At 39.6% G+C, this 12,785-nt stretch overlaps 1 protein-coding gene across 1 annotated transcript in view; it reads left to right on the plus strand.

Moving 5' to 3' along the window:
- The window catches only part of GRID2 (glutamate ionotropic receptor delta type subunit 2), a 1,112,728-nt gene that overhangs the window by 1,094,642 nt on the left and 5,301 nt on the right, over positions 1-12,785 (plus strand). The window contains exon 15 of the mRNA XM_006111957.3: positions 10,305-10,545. Coding sequence (XP_006112019.1) covers positions 10,305-10,545 — 241 coding nt within the window. The remainder of the gene's footprint in view (positions 1-10,304; positions 10,546-12,785) is intronic.

Genomic DNA, 12,785 nt, shown 5'->3' on the forward strand with positions numbered 1-12,785 from the left:
GTGGATGAGGTAATATTTTCTACTGAAGACAACCTTTACACCTTACACAAAACTCTTCTTCAGGTCTGAGAAATGTACTCAGAGTATTACAGCTAAATACAAAGAGGAATAGACTGTTTAGCATAATCTGATCATTACTTATGCTAAACAATCTGTTCTGCCTTGAATTTAGCTGTGATGCTCTGAGTACATTTCTCAGGCCTGAAGAAGAGCTCGATGTAAGCTGCAAAGCTGGTCTCTAACTGTGAAAAGTTGGTACAGTAGAAGATATTTCCTCATACACCTTACCTCTTTCATTCAGAATCCACAGATGTACAAGAAGCTGAAGCAAGAATTGATCTGTGCAGCTCCTGTTGACTTTAATGTGAGCCTTGAAGTTAAAACATTTTGTGATTCAGGCAGTCCCCGAGTTACGTGGAGCCGACTTATGTTGGATCCCTACATACGAACGGGGCTTTTCTCGCCGCGGAGGACGCGGGCGGCGGGACCGCCCAGACGCGCTGCGGTCCCGCCGCCCGCATCCTCCGTGGCGAGAAAAGCTGCTCCGCGTTTCCCTGGTCTGCTGGGTGGGAGCCCTCAGCAGACCAGGGAGACGCGGAGCAAAGACATGGAGGACGCGGGCGGGCGGGACTGCGGCGCGTCCCGCCGCCTGCTTCTCCCTGGTCTGCTGGGGGCGGTCTCCCTGGTCTTCCTGTAGTCAGCCACTGGTCAGTTTCAACAGCGGCTGAATCTGGACGCCAGTTCCGACTTACATACAAATTCAACTTAAGAACAAACCTACAGTCCCTATCTTGTACGTAACCCGGGGACTGCCTGTATTTTTAAAATGGCAAGTGTCACACATGGAGATGTTTTTACATAATTTATCTGTAGAATGTTTATCCACTTATTTCCCCCTGTTTTTGGAATGTTCTCAACTTCCCACAGATTTTTTCATGTTGCTATCTTTTTAAAATCACTGAACAAACAGGCTGTGAAAAATCTATGGGAGAAACAATCATATTATATTCAGTTTGGGAAATTTTTGTGTGTGCACGTACAATGTGTAGATATAGAATATGTATCTCTCATATCAAACACATGTATGGGTTAGAGAATGAGCTAGTGAAGCTGATAGTTTCCTGCCACTGATGAATATTTTGTTTCAAAAAATGTGAACACGGATAGTTTTGTATAAGAATGAGACACTGCATTGCCTGAAGCATGACTCCAAGCAAAGATGATCACTTCCAGATTCTCACACTAAAATGAAATATTTTTCTCTACCCTAATAACCCAAATATCACATTGTGCTCAAGGAAGACACTGACATTTTAAAAGATTACTAAAAGTGTTCTCCTTCCACTTGCAAATATATCCTTTCTCTCCATATCTGGTCCTTTTTTAGCTCTCTTGCATCTTTCTAGCTTATTTCATTAGGCTTGTTATCTGTCCATTTGCAGACCTACCTTTGTGTTATGAAAGATCAAGTCTGCCATTTCTGTAATGAATGTTTGATTTTTACAGGTAACATAAACATATAAAATCTGAAATTCGCTAGTCACCACAACTTTTAAGATCCATTCAGTTGCTAATGTGATTTTGAAAGCAATTACTTTTCAATAAGTGGAGGATGATTTTGCATACTCTTTCCGTAAAAGGTCAGGTTCAGTGAACTCCTCATTTATTGATCTTTATCATAGGATATAAGGGGTACGTCTACACAGCAGAGCTAAAGTTGAATTAAGCTACACAACTTCAGCTACATGAATTGTATAGCTTAAGTCACAATAGCTTAATTTGGCTTTTGGTGCTGTCACTCTTCCTTCGATTTCTCTTATTCATCATAAAATGAGGGTTACGGGAGTCAGAGTAAGAAGTTCTCCATCTCGACCTTATGTCAAAATAATAGAGAGAGGGTGGCACCCCAGTTCCTCCCTCTCACAATCCTCTTCCTCCCCCCTTCTCCACCCTGCCCCATATAACCCAAACTAGCTACACCCCTGCTCCAACTCCCATATACTTTCCCAGATACTGCATCCTCTCAGACCTAACACCCCAATCTGCTGTCCCTCACACAACCCAAATCCCTGCACCCCTTCCTGTACTCCTGCCCCAGGTCACAACCACCTCCCAGGCTCTACACTCCCTTCTCCTACACCCCTCCCTCGGGCCAGAATCCTCTCCTGCACTCATACCCCTCCCAAACCCTGCACCCCAATCTCCTGTCCCAGATCACAACCCAAACCCTTGCACCCCCTACCTAAGATCACACTCCCCTCCCAGACCCTGCACCCTCTCCTCACCCCAGTCCATTGCCCCAGGTCACAATCCCTTCCTTCACCCAAACTCCTTCCTAGATCTCACATTCCAATCCCTTACCCCAAGCTTCCTTCTTCACCCAACCTCCATCCCAGTCCTCCCCCCCCCCCCCCCCGCCACACACACACACATACACACAGACACACTTCCTCCATTAATATAATGGAAGAGTGCAGCCCTCGACCTCAAACCAAATTCTGGGAGTGGTCCTCTATCAAAAATTATTGCCCACCCCTGGTCTGGGGGAACTCTATCTACCTTTCCCTAAACCTAAACCAAATCAAAATATATGTATTTGTTTGGGTACCATTTGTCATATACCGTAAGTGATTCATCATAGCTAACTTATTTAGTGTTAACTATAATAGCACTGAGCTTCATGAATTCATGATATTTATCTAGCTTTCTTGGGAATATCTGTAGGTGTTGCATTGTAATTTAGGATTTGTAAAAGGATACTAATACTTCTCTCCTCATTTTCTTCTGCGCTGGAAATAGAGATAAATGCAAGGTTAAAGACTGATTAGGTTCAGTTGAACAATTTCCTTATTAAAAATATGCAGAAGACCTTGAAAGATTTCATTTTTCTTTTAATCTAACTTTCAGAATTACAGCACTCATCAGAACCATACAGCCAGTGTAAAATTGTTCTAGAACAGTATTACAGAAACCTAAACAGTGTTCAGTGCAATAATAAAATGTATTTAGTGTCTCATTTTATCAATGTAGATGTCACCTTATTACAGATTTACATCTATAAAAAAAATCCAGAGCCAGATCCTCGTGGACATGACTCAGTGATACTCCATTGACTTCCACAAAGCTATGCTAAATTACATCAAGTAAAGATCCATTTGCCCAATATTATATACTCTGAGGTCAAAAATGTACTGCTGAAGGGCAGTTAAATTATTTGTTTTATAACACAAGTTTGATAAGCAATCCTTTATTTTTAATTCTGAACAGTAAGGCCCGTATTTTAGTGTTTCATTTTTCTATCGGAGTCAGAGAATTAGAGATTTCTTCTCAGTTTATGGGTCAGATCTTCAGGGGGTACCCAGGCTAGTCACCTTTTTCTTCCTCTTGATTCTGCCACATTTCTGTGCACCGGGATTGAGGAACAAGTTAGAGCAGCCTGCATGCTACTCAACATTGTTGTGGGCGCATACATTGCTTTAATCACACCACTTATCCTGGTGGGGAATGGAGTTCAGAAAGGGTGGCATAGAGCCAACTATGAATTCCTTCACATCTAACAAATCCTCAGTTTCCCCCTTAGAGCAAAACAGGAGCAGATTGTACCTATGATCTCTCTCCCTCAGTGTGCCATTTTTCCAGCATTCAACTACTAATTTAGATTGGCTCATGAGGCTACAACACCTATTCCCACCATCCAGTCATGGTTATAGGATGACCAGTGCACCCCAGATAACAGATTTAACTATCTTCACCTCTATTTGAATATAACTCAACAGGTGTACCCCTCTAACTGGATTCTGAGGCGGGACACCCCTGTTTCCAACTTTATTGTCATGACAAGCCCAATGGCAGTTGGTGCTGTAAGAAAGTTTCCTCTGTGAGCACGTGATCAGTTAAAGTGACATAAAAAGTCTTATTCCAAACATATCTGGTTTCATCTAAACTTTTCCTTTCCCTGAAAGTTTTGGTAGTGTCCAGCAACCTCCAACTCTGGCCTGAGAGAAACATAACATAAGTACAGCCAAACTAGGTCAGACCAAAGGGACAGCTAGCCCAGCAGTGGCTGATGCCAGGTGTTTCAGAGGGAATGAATGGAACAGGCTATCCTCAAGAGATCTATACCCTGTTGTCCTCTCCCAGCTTCTGGCAATCAGAGTCTAGGGCCACCCAGATCATGGGGTTGCATCATTGGCCATTTTGGCTAATAGCCATTGATGCACCTATCCTTCATGAATGTATGCCACTCTTTTTTAAACTCCATTATTATTCTGGCCTTTGCAAGATCCCCTGACAATGAGTTCAACACGTCAACTGTCCATTGTCTGAAAATATAGTTTTGCTTGTTTTTTAAACTTTGCTTTCTATTCACTTTACTGGGTGACTGTGTTATGCTAACAAGTAAAAAACACTTCCTTATTCACTTTCTCCACTCCAGTCACCATTTTATAGACCTCTAACATATCCCCTGTTAGTCATCTCTTTTTTAAGATGAAAAGTCCCAGTCTTTTTAATCTCGCCTCATACGGAATCTGTTTCATAACCTCAATCATTTTTGTTGCCCTTTTCTGTACCTTTTCCAATTCTAATATATCTTTTTTTGAGATGGGGTGACCAGAACTGCATGCAGTATTCAAGGTGAGGGCATACCGTGAATTTATATAGTAGCATTATATTTCTTGTCATATTATCTATCCCTTTCTTAATGGTTCCTAAAATTGTTAGCATTTTTGACTGCCACTGCACATTTGAGCAGATATTTTCAGAGAAGTATCACAATGACTCCAAGATTTTTCATGAGTAGTAATAGCTAATTTAGACTCACTCAGTTCTCCCTCGAAGCTCTTGTCCATTCACATGTTCTTCTGTTCCATGCCATGGTTTTCAATGATTTAGTGCCCTCTTGATCCTACAGTAGGGCTGGAAGAAATTAATCTCCTTGCCTGTTTGGAGTCAAGCAGGTGGGCATTTCTCAACTAAATAGCTCCCCCACTGTTTCCTTAAGGACTCTGGGTATTCTATTTGGAGATACTTTATCTTTGTCATTGTTTCGTTTCCTGTTTGCTTTCCCTCTCATGGCCTCCTTTGATTTAACTCCTTGCAGTCAAGCAGGATAATTTCTAACAGGTAAACTGAAAGCATGTGATATTCATTAAAATAATACAGCTAGATCCCTCATTCCCTACAGCAGTTTTAAGCCACTTCTGGTATTTAGGGCAGTGCAACGGGGGGTTACCATGGGCCAATGTCTGGTGAATGAGGATGTTTGTGGTCACTTGGAATGTTCAAATGATCAAATAGTTGATGGTGTTGTGTCAGTTTTTGTCACGAAACAATAATGATCAAAATAATGTTATTACAAAATAGCATGACTGCAGTCTTGAGTTCTGACTTGTTAACAATATATACATTCATTATCTTTCCATTTAGGTAATGGTATGGTCCACATCCCCATAGTAACTGCAGTAACTGAAAGACTCACAGTTAACAATTTTAGCTTCACAATGCTCTTGTGGGGTACAGAAGTTTTGATATCTGCAATTACAAATGAGAACTTGAAGTCCCTCAAAAGTAGCCAGATTTTCTTAAAAGCTCAGCACTTAACAATCAAGACTTGATTCTCAAAATAACTTAGCCAAAATAAGTCCTGACCCACTTTAAAAAATATATGGTCCCAACTGTAGCTCTTAGATTCCTGAAATTGTGCCCCCTTGAGACTTGCCCAAAGTAAATACATGAAGTGCATGTCAGAGCTGGGAAGTAAACACATATCTTGAGCCCAGTTCCAATTTCTTAACTGTAAGATTATCCTTTTCCTCATTATGCTAAGCAGCTAACGCGTTATTAATCTAAAACTCGCCTATCCTTGCTGCATATAGGTAAATATGTTCATAATGTTATTTTGAAGACTAGGAGCAGCCTGAGTACTAGCACTTGCTCAGAAGTGTTGTTTTCTGTGAAAAGGATTCAGCACAAGTAATTAACATGTCCTGGTACAAGAGGCACTATAGTATTCAGTGTTACATACTTTCTCAGACCATCCAGGATAAATAGCTCCTGGCCCCATTGTAAATGTACCATTAAGTCTCTCTCTAGATTTAGTCAGAAGGAATAAATGCAAAAGCAAGATCTGAAAATAGCACCATGCCAGTTGCTTTTATTGTTGAAATAATACTTTGTAATTTTAATATCATCATTTCATTGAGGATCTCAAAGCAATAATTATGTCCTGTAAAGTAGGTATTTATTATTGTGAACCTGCTTCTGTTCCTGTTGTCTTCAGTAGGAGAATGGTTGGGCTCTGCATAATCTTAAAGAATGATACCCTGAAGTAGAGAGGTTTAAAGGACAGAAGCAGAGCTGCAAATAGTCTCTTCTCCTACATTCCTGCTCTAACCACTAGATTTGTGATGTAGTATTAACAGCTGTAAATCCAGGGTCATACAGAAACAAAAATGTTCATTTATACTTTATATATTTTTTAAAATGTTATCATACAGCTTACATGATAGAGATAAATATTTTAAGACCCAGACTTTAAGGTCATATTTTTCAGTCAAACAGATTATGGCAATTCAGCTTTCTGGATTTTGATTTTAAAGCCAAGCTTTCTAATATTGTAAAACTTCAGGACAGATGAAAATCATGAAGCCTGTCTGTAGACTACCAGCTATATAGCAAGTGTTGGTTCATTGTTATATTATTCTATTCTAACACTGCAGTATCCATAGAGTAGAGTACTGATAGAAAAGTTCACTTGTAAACATTTTAATGCTGTTTCAGAAACGCACAGGCAACCATAGTGGACATCATAGTTTCATGTCCATCCTCTGAGAAAGTGTATTTAGTCTGTTATAACTAAATATTAACTATAAACATCAAATATCAAAATGATAAAAACGAGTGTTTACAGCCTGAAATTATTAGTATAGTTCATATACCCAGAACAGTAATTGGAGCAGAAGTGTAATTATTTTTGTGCACAGACTGCCATCTTGTGGAAAGTTCATATACCACAAAATCATATTGGTGCCTACATGTTATTAGTTTCCATGGGATTCTAGTTAAAGAACATTTATCACTTTCAAAAATCTCTGTAAAGTAATAATTCCAGAGCTACAGAAACATTTGGCATTATTCACAAATCTCACAATATGGTAGTGTCAATGACAAAGTGCCATTGTGTCCAGTAGGACCCAGATTTGGCCTTTTGTCTTTATAAAGTTAATACATTTGATCAAGTTACCATTGATGCTCCAATAATTTCCCTTGAGGTACATATTTTCCATTTCAACTGCTGTTTTACATTAATTTTGTAATGCATTCTCTACATTTTCTACACCTACTGTATAACGGTATCCCTAGTTTTTGCTTAATTTGTTATGTTTTCCTTAAAGCTATTAACCTTATCTGATATCCATACAGATGATTGCTCGTCAGTTAAAATCATTACCAGGATACAACTGGGAATGAATGGCTATCTTACAGAACAATCTAAAGCTCGATATTTGTTGCAAATTTCTATTGTTTAAAAAGATGTCTTGTGTAATCAGGAATTATACGAACAAATGGAAAATCATGTAATTAATAGGAACAGTGCATTCATTCCAGATGCTTTTGTATTAGTGACTCAATAAAAGGGAGAAAATAGCATACCTTAGGGCTTAGAGCTGCAAGTGAGAAAAAAGAAGTACACCCCATGCTGTGTTTCTGTTACTGGTTTATGTATCTGACATATAGTATTTCACAAAGATAAAAGTACAAAGGCCAAAAGGTTTAAACCTAGGTGCTGAGATTCAGACCCTGGAATCCACATATCTTCAGCATCTATATAGAAGCAATTAGATTGTCAAAGATTCTGAGCACCTGCAGCTCCTATTGACTTAAACTTGAATATTTTGACTAAAAAGACCAAACAAATGCTACCTGGATGCAGGTACAGGGGCTGCTGCCGGCCCTGCTTCTGGGGAGCCTTTGCTGAGGGCTCTACACAGGGCTGGCAGCCAGTGTGGTAGGGGGAGCTGTCTGGGCCAGCTACAGACAGGGGCTGCTCCAGGGAGCCCAACAGGGCTAGAGTAGCTCCTGACAGAGGCAGGCAAGGAGTTACTCCCGCCCCTACTGGTTAACCAGAACCAGTAAGCCTCACCCATTAAAGGTTAACCAGTTAACCTTTATATCTCTAGTTGAGAGTTCCTATTTCTGCTTCCATGGAAAGGTACATAGTTGTAGGTTTACTTTTAGGAGTCACCAAAGAACTTTTATACGCCAAAACAAAGTTTCAGTAACTTCATTAGCAAGACAAAATACATGACATTGGCATGCTAAAAAAAGCTCAATATGGGGGACAGTAATAAAGCACTGGTAAGTTAAACTTGTGGTGCTCTCCAGGGCTATGGAGAGTTGGGCAGCCCCATCTCCACCACCAGCCTTTAGGATGTGTCTACCATGAGTCAGCTCCCTAACACCGCAAGCCCCAGCAACCCAAGCACTAACAACCAAACTTGCACTCTTGCTCGCTGTCTCTGAAGGGTTGTGCTTGCCACCTGCCAACCCCCAAGTCTTCAAAGTGTTCTCTGTAGTGTTCAGCCCCTTATCCATGAACACTTACAGAATTGTCATGCCTGAAATTCTCAAGGAACAGAACATATCAAATTGTAAGATTCAGTTCAAGATCACCACTTATCTTAACACACAGCACTTTAGATATATATATATATATATAGTGAAAACAAGTTTATCATCAAAGATAAATTCAAGTGATAGTAAGTAAAGCTGTTGGGTACAAATGGTTACACGTACCACAGAATCATACTGCACTTGCTAGCGATTAAAGCTTCTTTAGATAGGAGATTAACTTATTTTGCCCTAAATTCTCTTCAACATTTCAGCCAAGTCTAGACCTCTCTTTCATGAAGCAAACTTGCTGTCTGTTTACTTCCTGGTGAAGGATGTCAGACTGTTGTCTTAGACCCACAAATAGACTAGCACAAACCTGTAAACAACCAGACAGATGAACATTTCTTATATGATGGAAAACCTGTTTTCACCTTTGCTGGTGACCAGCTCCCAGGCACAGATCTTCATAACATAATTTTTGGTGTGTATATATATCCTTGCACAAAATGCATACATGTTTTTGTGTTTATATTGATGACCATTGTGACAGTGACTTTGGGGCACCCCATAATGCAAATGTACATAGTGGGCTCATGAGATCTCTGTAATTCCAGTGTGCCCCTTCTTTGTCTCTTGTCAGTTGATATTAAGACATTCCTGGGTCACACCCTACAATGTCTATTTTGCTTATATTATCAGTTGGACTGTTGTGCACAGAGCATTTGCAGACATGGGCCTGTTTTTTCTTTTTGATTTGTGTTAAAAAAATCTTACTTGAAGTAATAGTTGGCTTTAAATGAGAAAGTTCCAGCAGTTTCCATGTTAGTATGTAGGGTTGCTAGTAGAGTTGCGAGATGGTTTCAACAAAAATACCGGACACACTTGACATTACATCACAATCTACATTACATCTTATTTAGAAAATACTGGACATTTGTATTTTCTCATTTATATTTTCTCAATTTGTTTCCCGAACTGAAAGCTCAAATACTGGACTGTCCAGTTCAAAACTGGACACCTGGCAACTCGAAGGTCTGGCAACATACATGACTATCATAGCTTAACCAATAAATCAATGGTCTTTAAGACACTTCCTTGAAAGTCCCCTGCCACCAGCCACTTCCCATGTAAAAGGAATGGAGGTGTATGCGCTTTGATCTTCCACAGGCTCACTCAAGGAACAGAGGCTCTCACTAAAGCAATGTGGAGCCAAACTGTTAAGGATGGTCTAAAGTGGAATATTAAATGAATCTTCAAAACTAACTCTCCCTTTTTGGGTCAGATTTGCACAGGGCACCCACTAGCAATGTCCTTGTTTGCAAAGCAAATTGTTTCTTTTCAAATTAATAAAACTCACAATATCACTCTATGCAACAAGTTCAAATTACAGAAATTGGCTAGCAAGAAAAATAAATATGCTAGTCTGTATTTGAAATGCACTTGGAAATACACGCAACTGCGTCAGAGAGTAATTAAAAGAAGAAAAAGGAGTGCAGAGGGTGGGCCCCATGCCCAGCATTCCTCTTCTGGTTTATTAATCATCCCATTTGACTCATCTGTTTTGCCTTCAACATGCATGGGATGGAATAGCGGCATGGTCACATTCTCAAGCACTTCTGTGCTTTCAGTTGTACAAATGTAAGCTTCATTTATCATTGGCATAACCACTGATTCTGTACTTTCTCCCCAAGGATTTTAGAACTTCAGCAAAATGGAGACATGGATATACTGAAGCATAAGTGGTGGCCGAAGAATGGTCAGTGTGACCTATATTCATCAGTGGATACCAAACAAAAAGGAGGTGCCCTGGACATAAAGAGCTTTGCAGGAGTGTTTTGTATCCTAGCTGCTGGGATTGTCCTGTCCTGTTTCATTGCAATGCTGGAAACATGGTGGAATAAAAGGAAAGGCTCCCGGGTTCCTTCTAAAGAGGTATAAGCCTCCTTCATTTATTGTGGAATCTCTTCGTGCTATCTGCATACTGTTGTTATGAATTAATAGCACTAGAGGGGGAAGGAAAATGTAGGATCTCAAATGATTCCATAGCTTTCTGATTTGTAAGACAGACATGGTCACCCAATCAATCTGAAATCTGACTTTCCTTTTTAGAATAGCCAGAAAGAAATGAAAAACAAAAATGAATACTATATACTGGTGGTATATGTCAGGAAGCTGTTCTTAATGGAACACACAATTAGTAATCAAATACTGAGTGAGTAATACATCAGGGCTGTGTCTAGACTGGGCCGCTTGAATTTCTGCAAGAACACTGACGATCTCATGTAAGAAATCAGTGCTTCTTGAGGAAATACTATGCTGCTCCCGTTTGGGCAAAAGTCCTTTTGCGCAAACGCTTTTGCACAAAAGGGCCAGTGTAGACAGTTCAGATTTGTTTTGCGCAAAAAAAAGCCCCGATTGCGAAAATGGTGATCGGGGCTTTTTTGCGCAAAAGCGCGTCTAGATTAGCACGGAGGCTTTTCTGCAAAAAGTGCTTTCCGTTAAAAGCATTTGCGGAAAATCATGCCAGTCTGGACGTAGCCCAGTAGATTATTTCTGGTATTGTAGATCAGCTCCAGGTTCTGACAATGAGTTTAAAAAGTCCTGCATGCAAAACATGCCTTCCCAAATGCAATGGCTCAAACCTTCAAAAACAGGTTTCCAAAGCTAAATTCCTAAATACATATTTAGTTCCCTACAGGAACTTATTATGATTTTTGGAGGTGCAGAGGACCTCTACTCCTATCATCTTCCATTCTCTGTATCTATCTGAAATGCTCAGTTCTTTAGAAAACTAGGCCAGGCTTATTTGAAAACCAGAATACGGACACCCATTTTTAACATTTTGGTTAGGAAATTCTAAGAGAGTTGCTGAGCACTGTGGACCACTGATTTTAGTGTCAGATGTTCCCTTTTATAGCAGGTCTGAGTTTGGTTCTGTCTGTGTCTGGGCAATGATTTCATCATCATGATAATCCCAATACAGTATCTCTTTACCAGCCTCCTGAACCTTAGTCTTACAACAAATTGTTACCTTGGTGGTAAAGTTTTAGTTCTGTAAAACACAAGATAAATCAAGGCTAGAAAAAAAATCATCATTAAAATGTGTTTGGCACAGATCCCCAGTGCAGGTTGTTTGACCAGTTACAATGCATCAACTGCCAATTATACTTTTTCTAAATACATAGCCATAGACACCTGTTGAAGGATATTGCTTTGAGTTTGTATGTAATGGTTTTGCCATTATGTGCAATTTCCTAGTATTGTGTCTGCCAATCTTGTGCTATATAATCAGACTGCATTAATTATACTCACTAATTACAGCACTGATGTTTGAATTTTTAAAACCTTTTACTTACTGTTTCTGTTCTGAGATTTTTTTTTTTTAACTTCTGGAAAGTTGTCAAAAAAGGAAACCCTCTCCTCTCTTTAAACTGAATTTCTCTAGAATGGGAATCTCTCAGTAAATGTTTATCTAGTAAAATATACCAACTTGTCACTTAGCCGAAACTTTCAGAAACTTCACACTCAATTGGTTTTATGTGTGTGTGTTTTCAAATGAATAGAAGCCAGGAAATTCAAAGTTATCATTGCCTCAGCTGCTATAAATTGGCCTTCTTGTACTATGTAATAATATTTACTGGCTTGCTGTTAAATTTATGTCTTTAAGTTGATGTGAAAAGCTTGACTCAAAACTGAATTGAATATGAAAATAAGAGTTGAATGTCCCCATTATCTATGGGGCTCATTCAGCACAGAATCACATCTTAACTAACATCTTTAACATTCATTTTAGCTTCCATGAAATCCATTGGCTCTTCCAGACCACTAGTCCAGAACTGGGGGTCATGTTGGGCCAGTTTGTGGTCAGCAAGCCAGCTCTTTTTCCTGATGGCTGCCATCTTGTGCTCCAGAATCGAAGCATTTATACTGAAAAATAATTGTCCTGTGGTTGTGAAAATAACCTGCCAGTCGTGAATCAGAAGTAATCCATTCAATGACGTCTGCCTGAGTCTGCAGGCAGCCTTAAAAATAGCTCTGAGAGAAGACTGAACTCTCCCCATTAATCTGAGTTGGATGTGACTCTGAAGCCTGATAATAATTTAAATGTGAACACTGCTGAATATTTCACTACTGATCAAAACAGGAGAGAAAAAGGAATGATCATATTATGG

This window comes from Pelodiscus sinensis, chromosome 5 (genome assembly GCF_049634645.1).
Source record: "Pelodiscus sinensis isolate JC-2024 chromosome 5, ASM4963464v1, whole genome shotgun sequence".
In the NCBI taxonomy this organism is placed as follows: Eukaryota; Metazoa; Chordata; order Testudines; family Trionychidae; genus Pelodiscus; species Pelodiscus sinensis.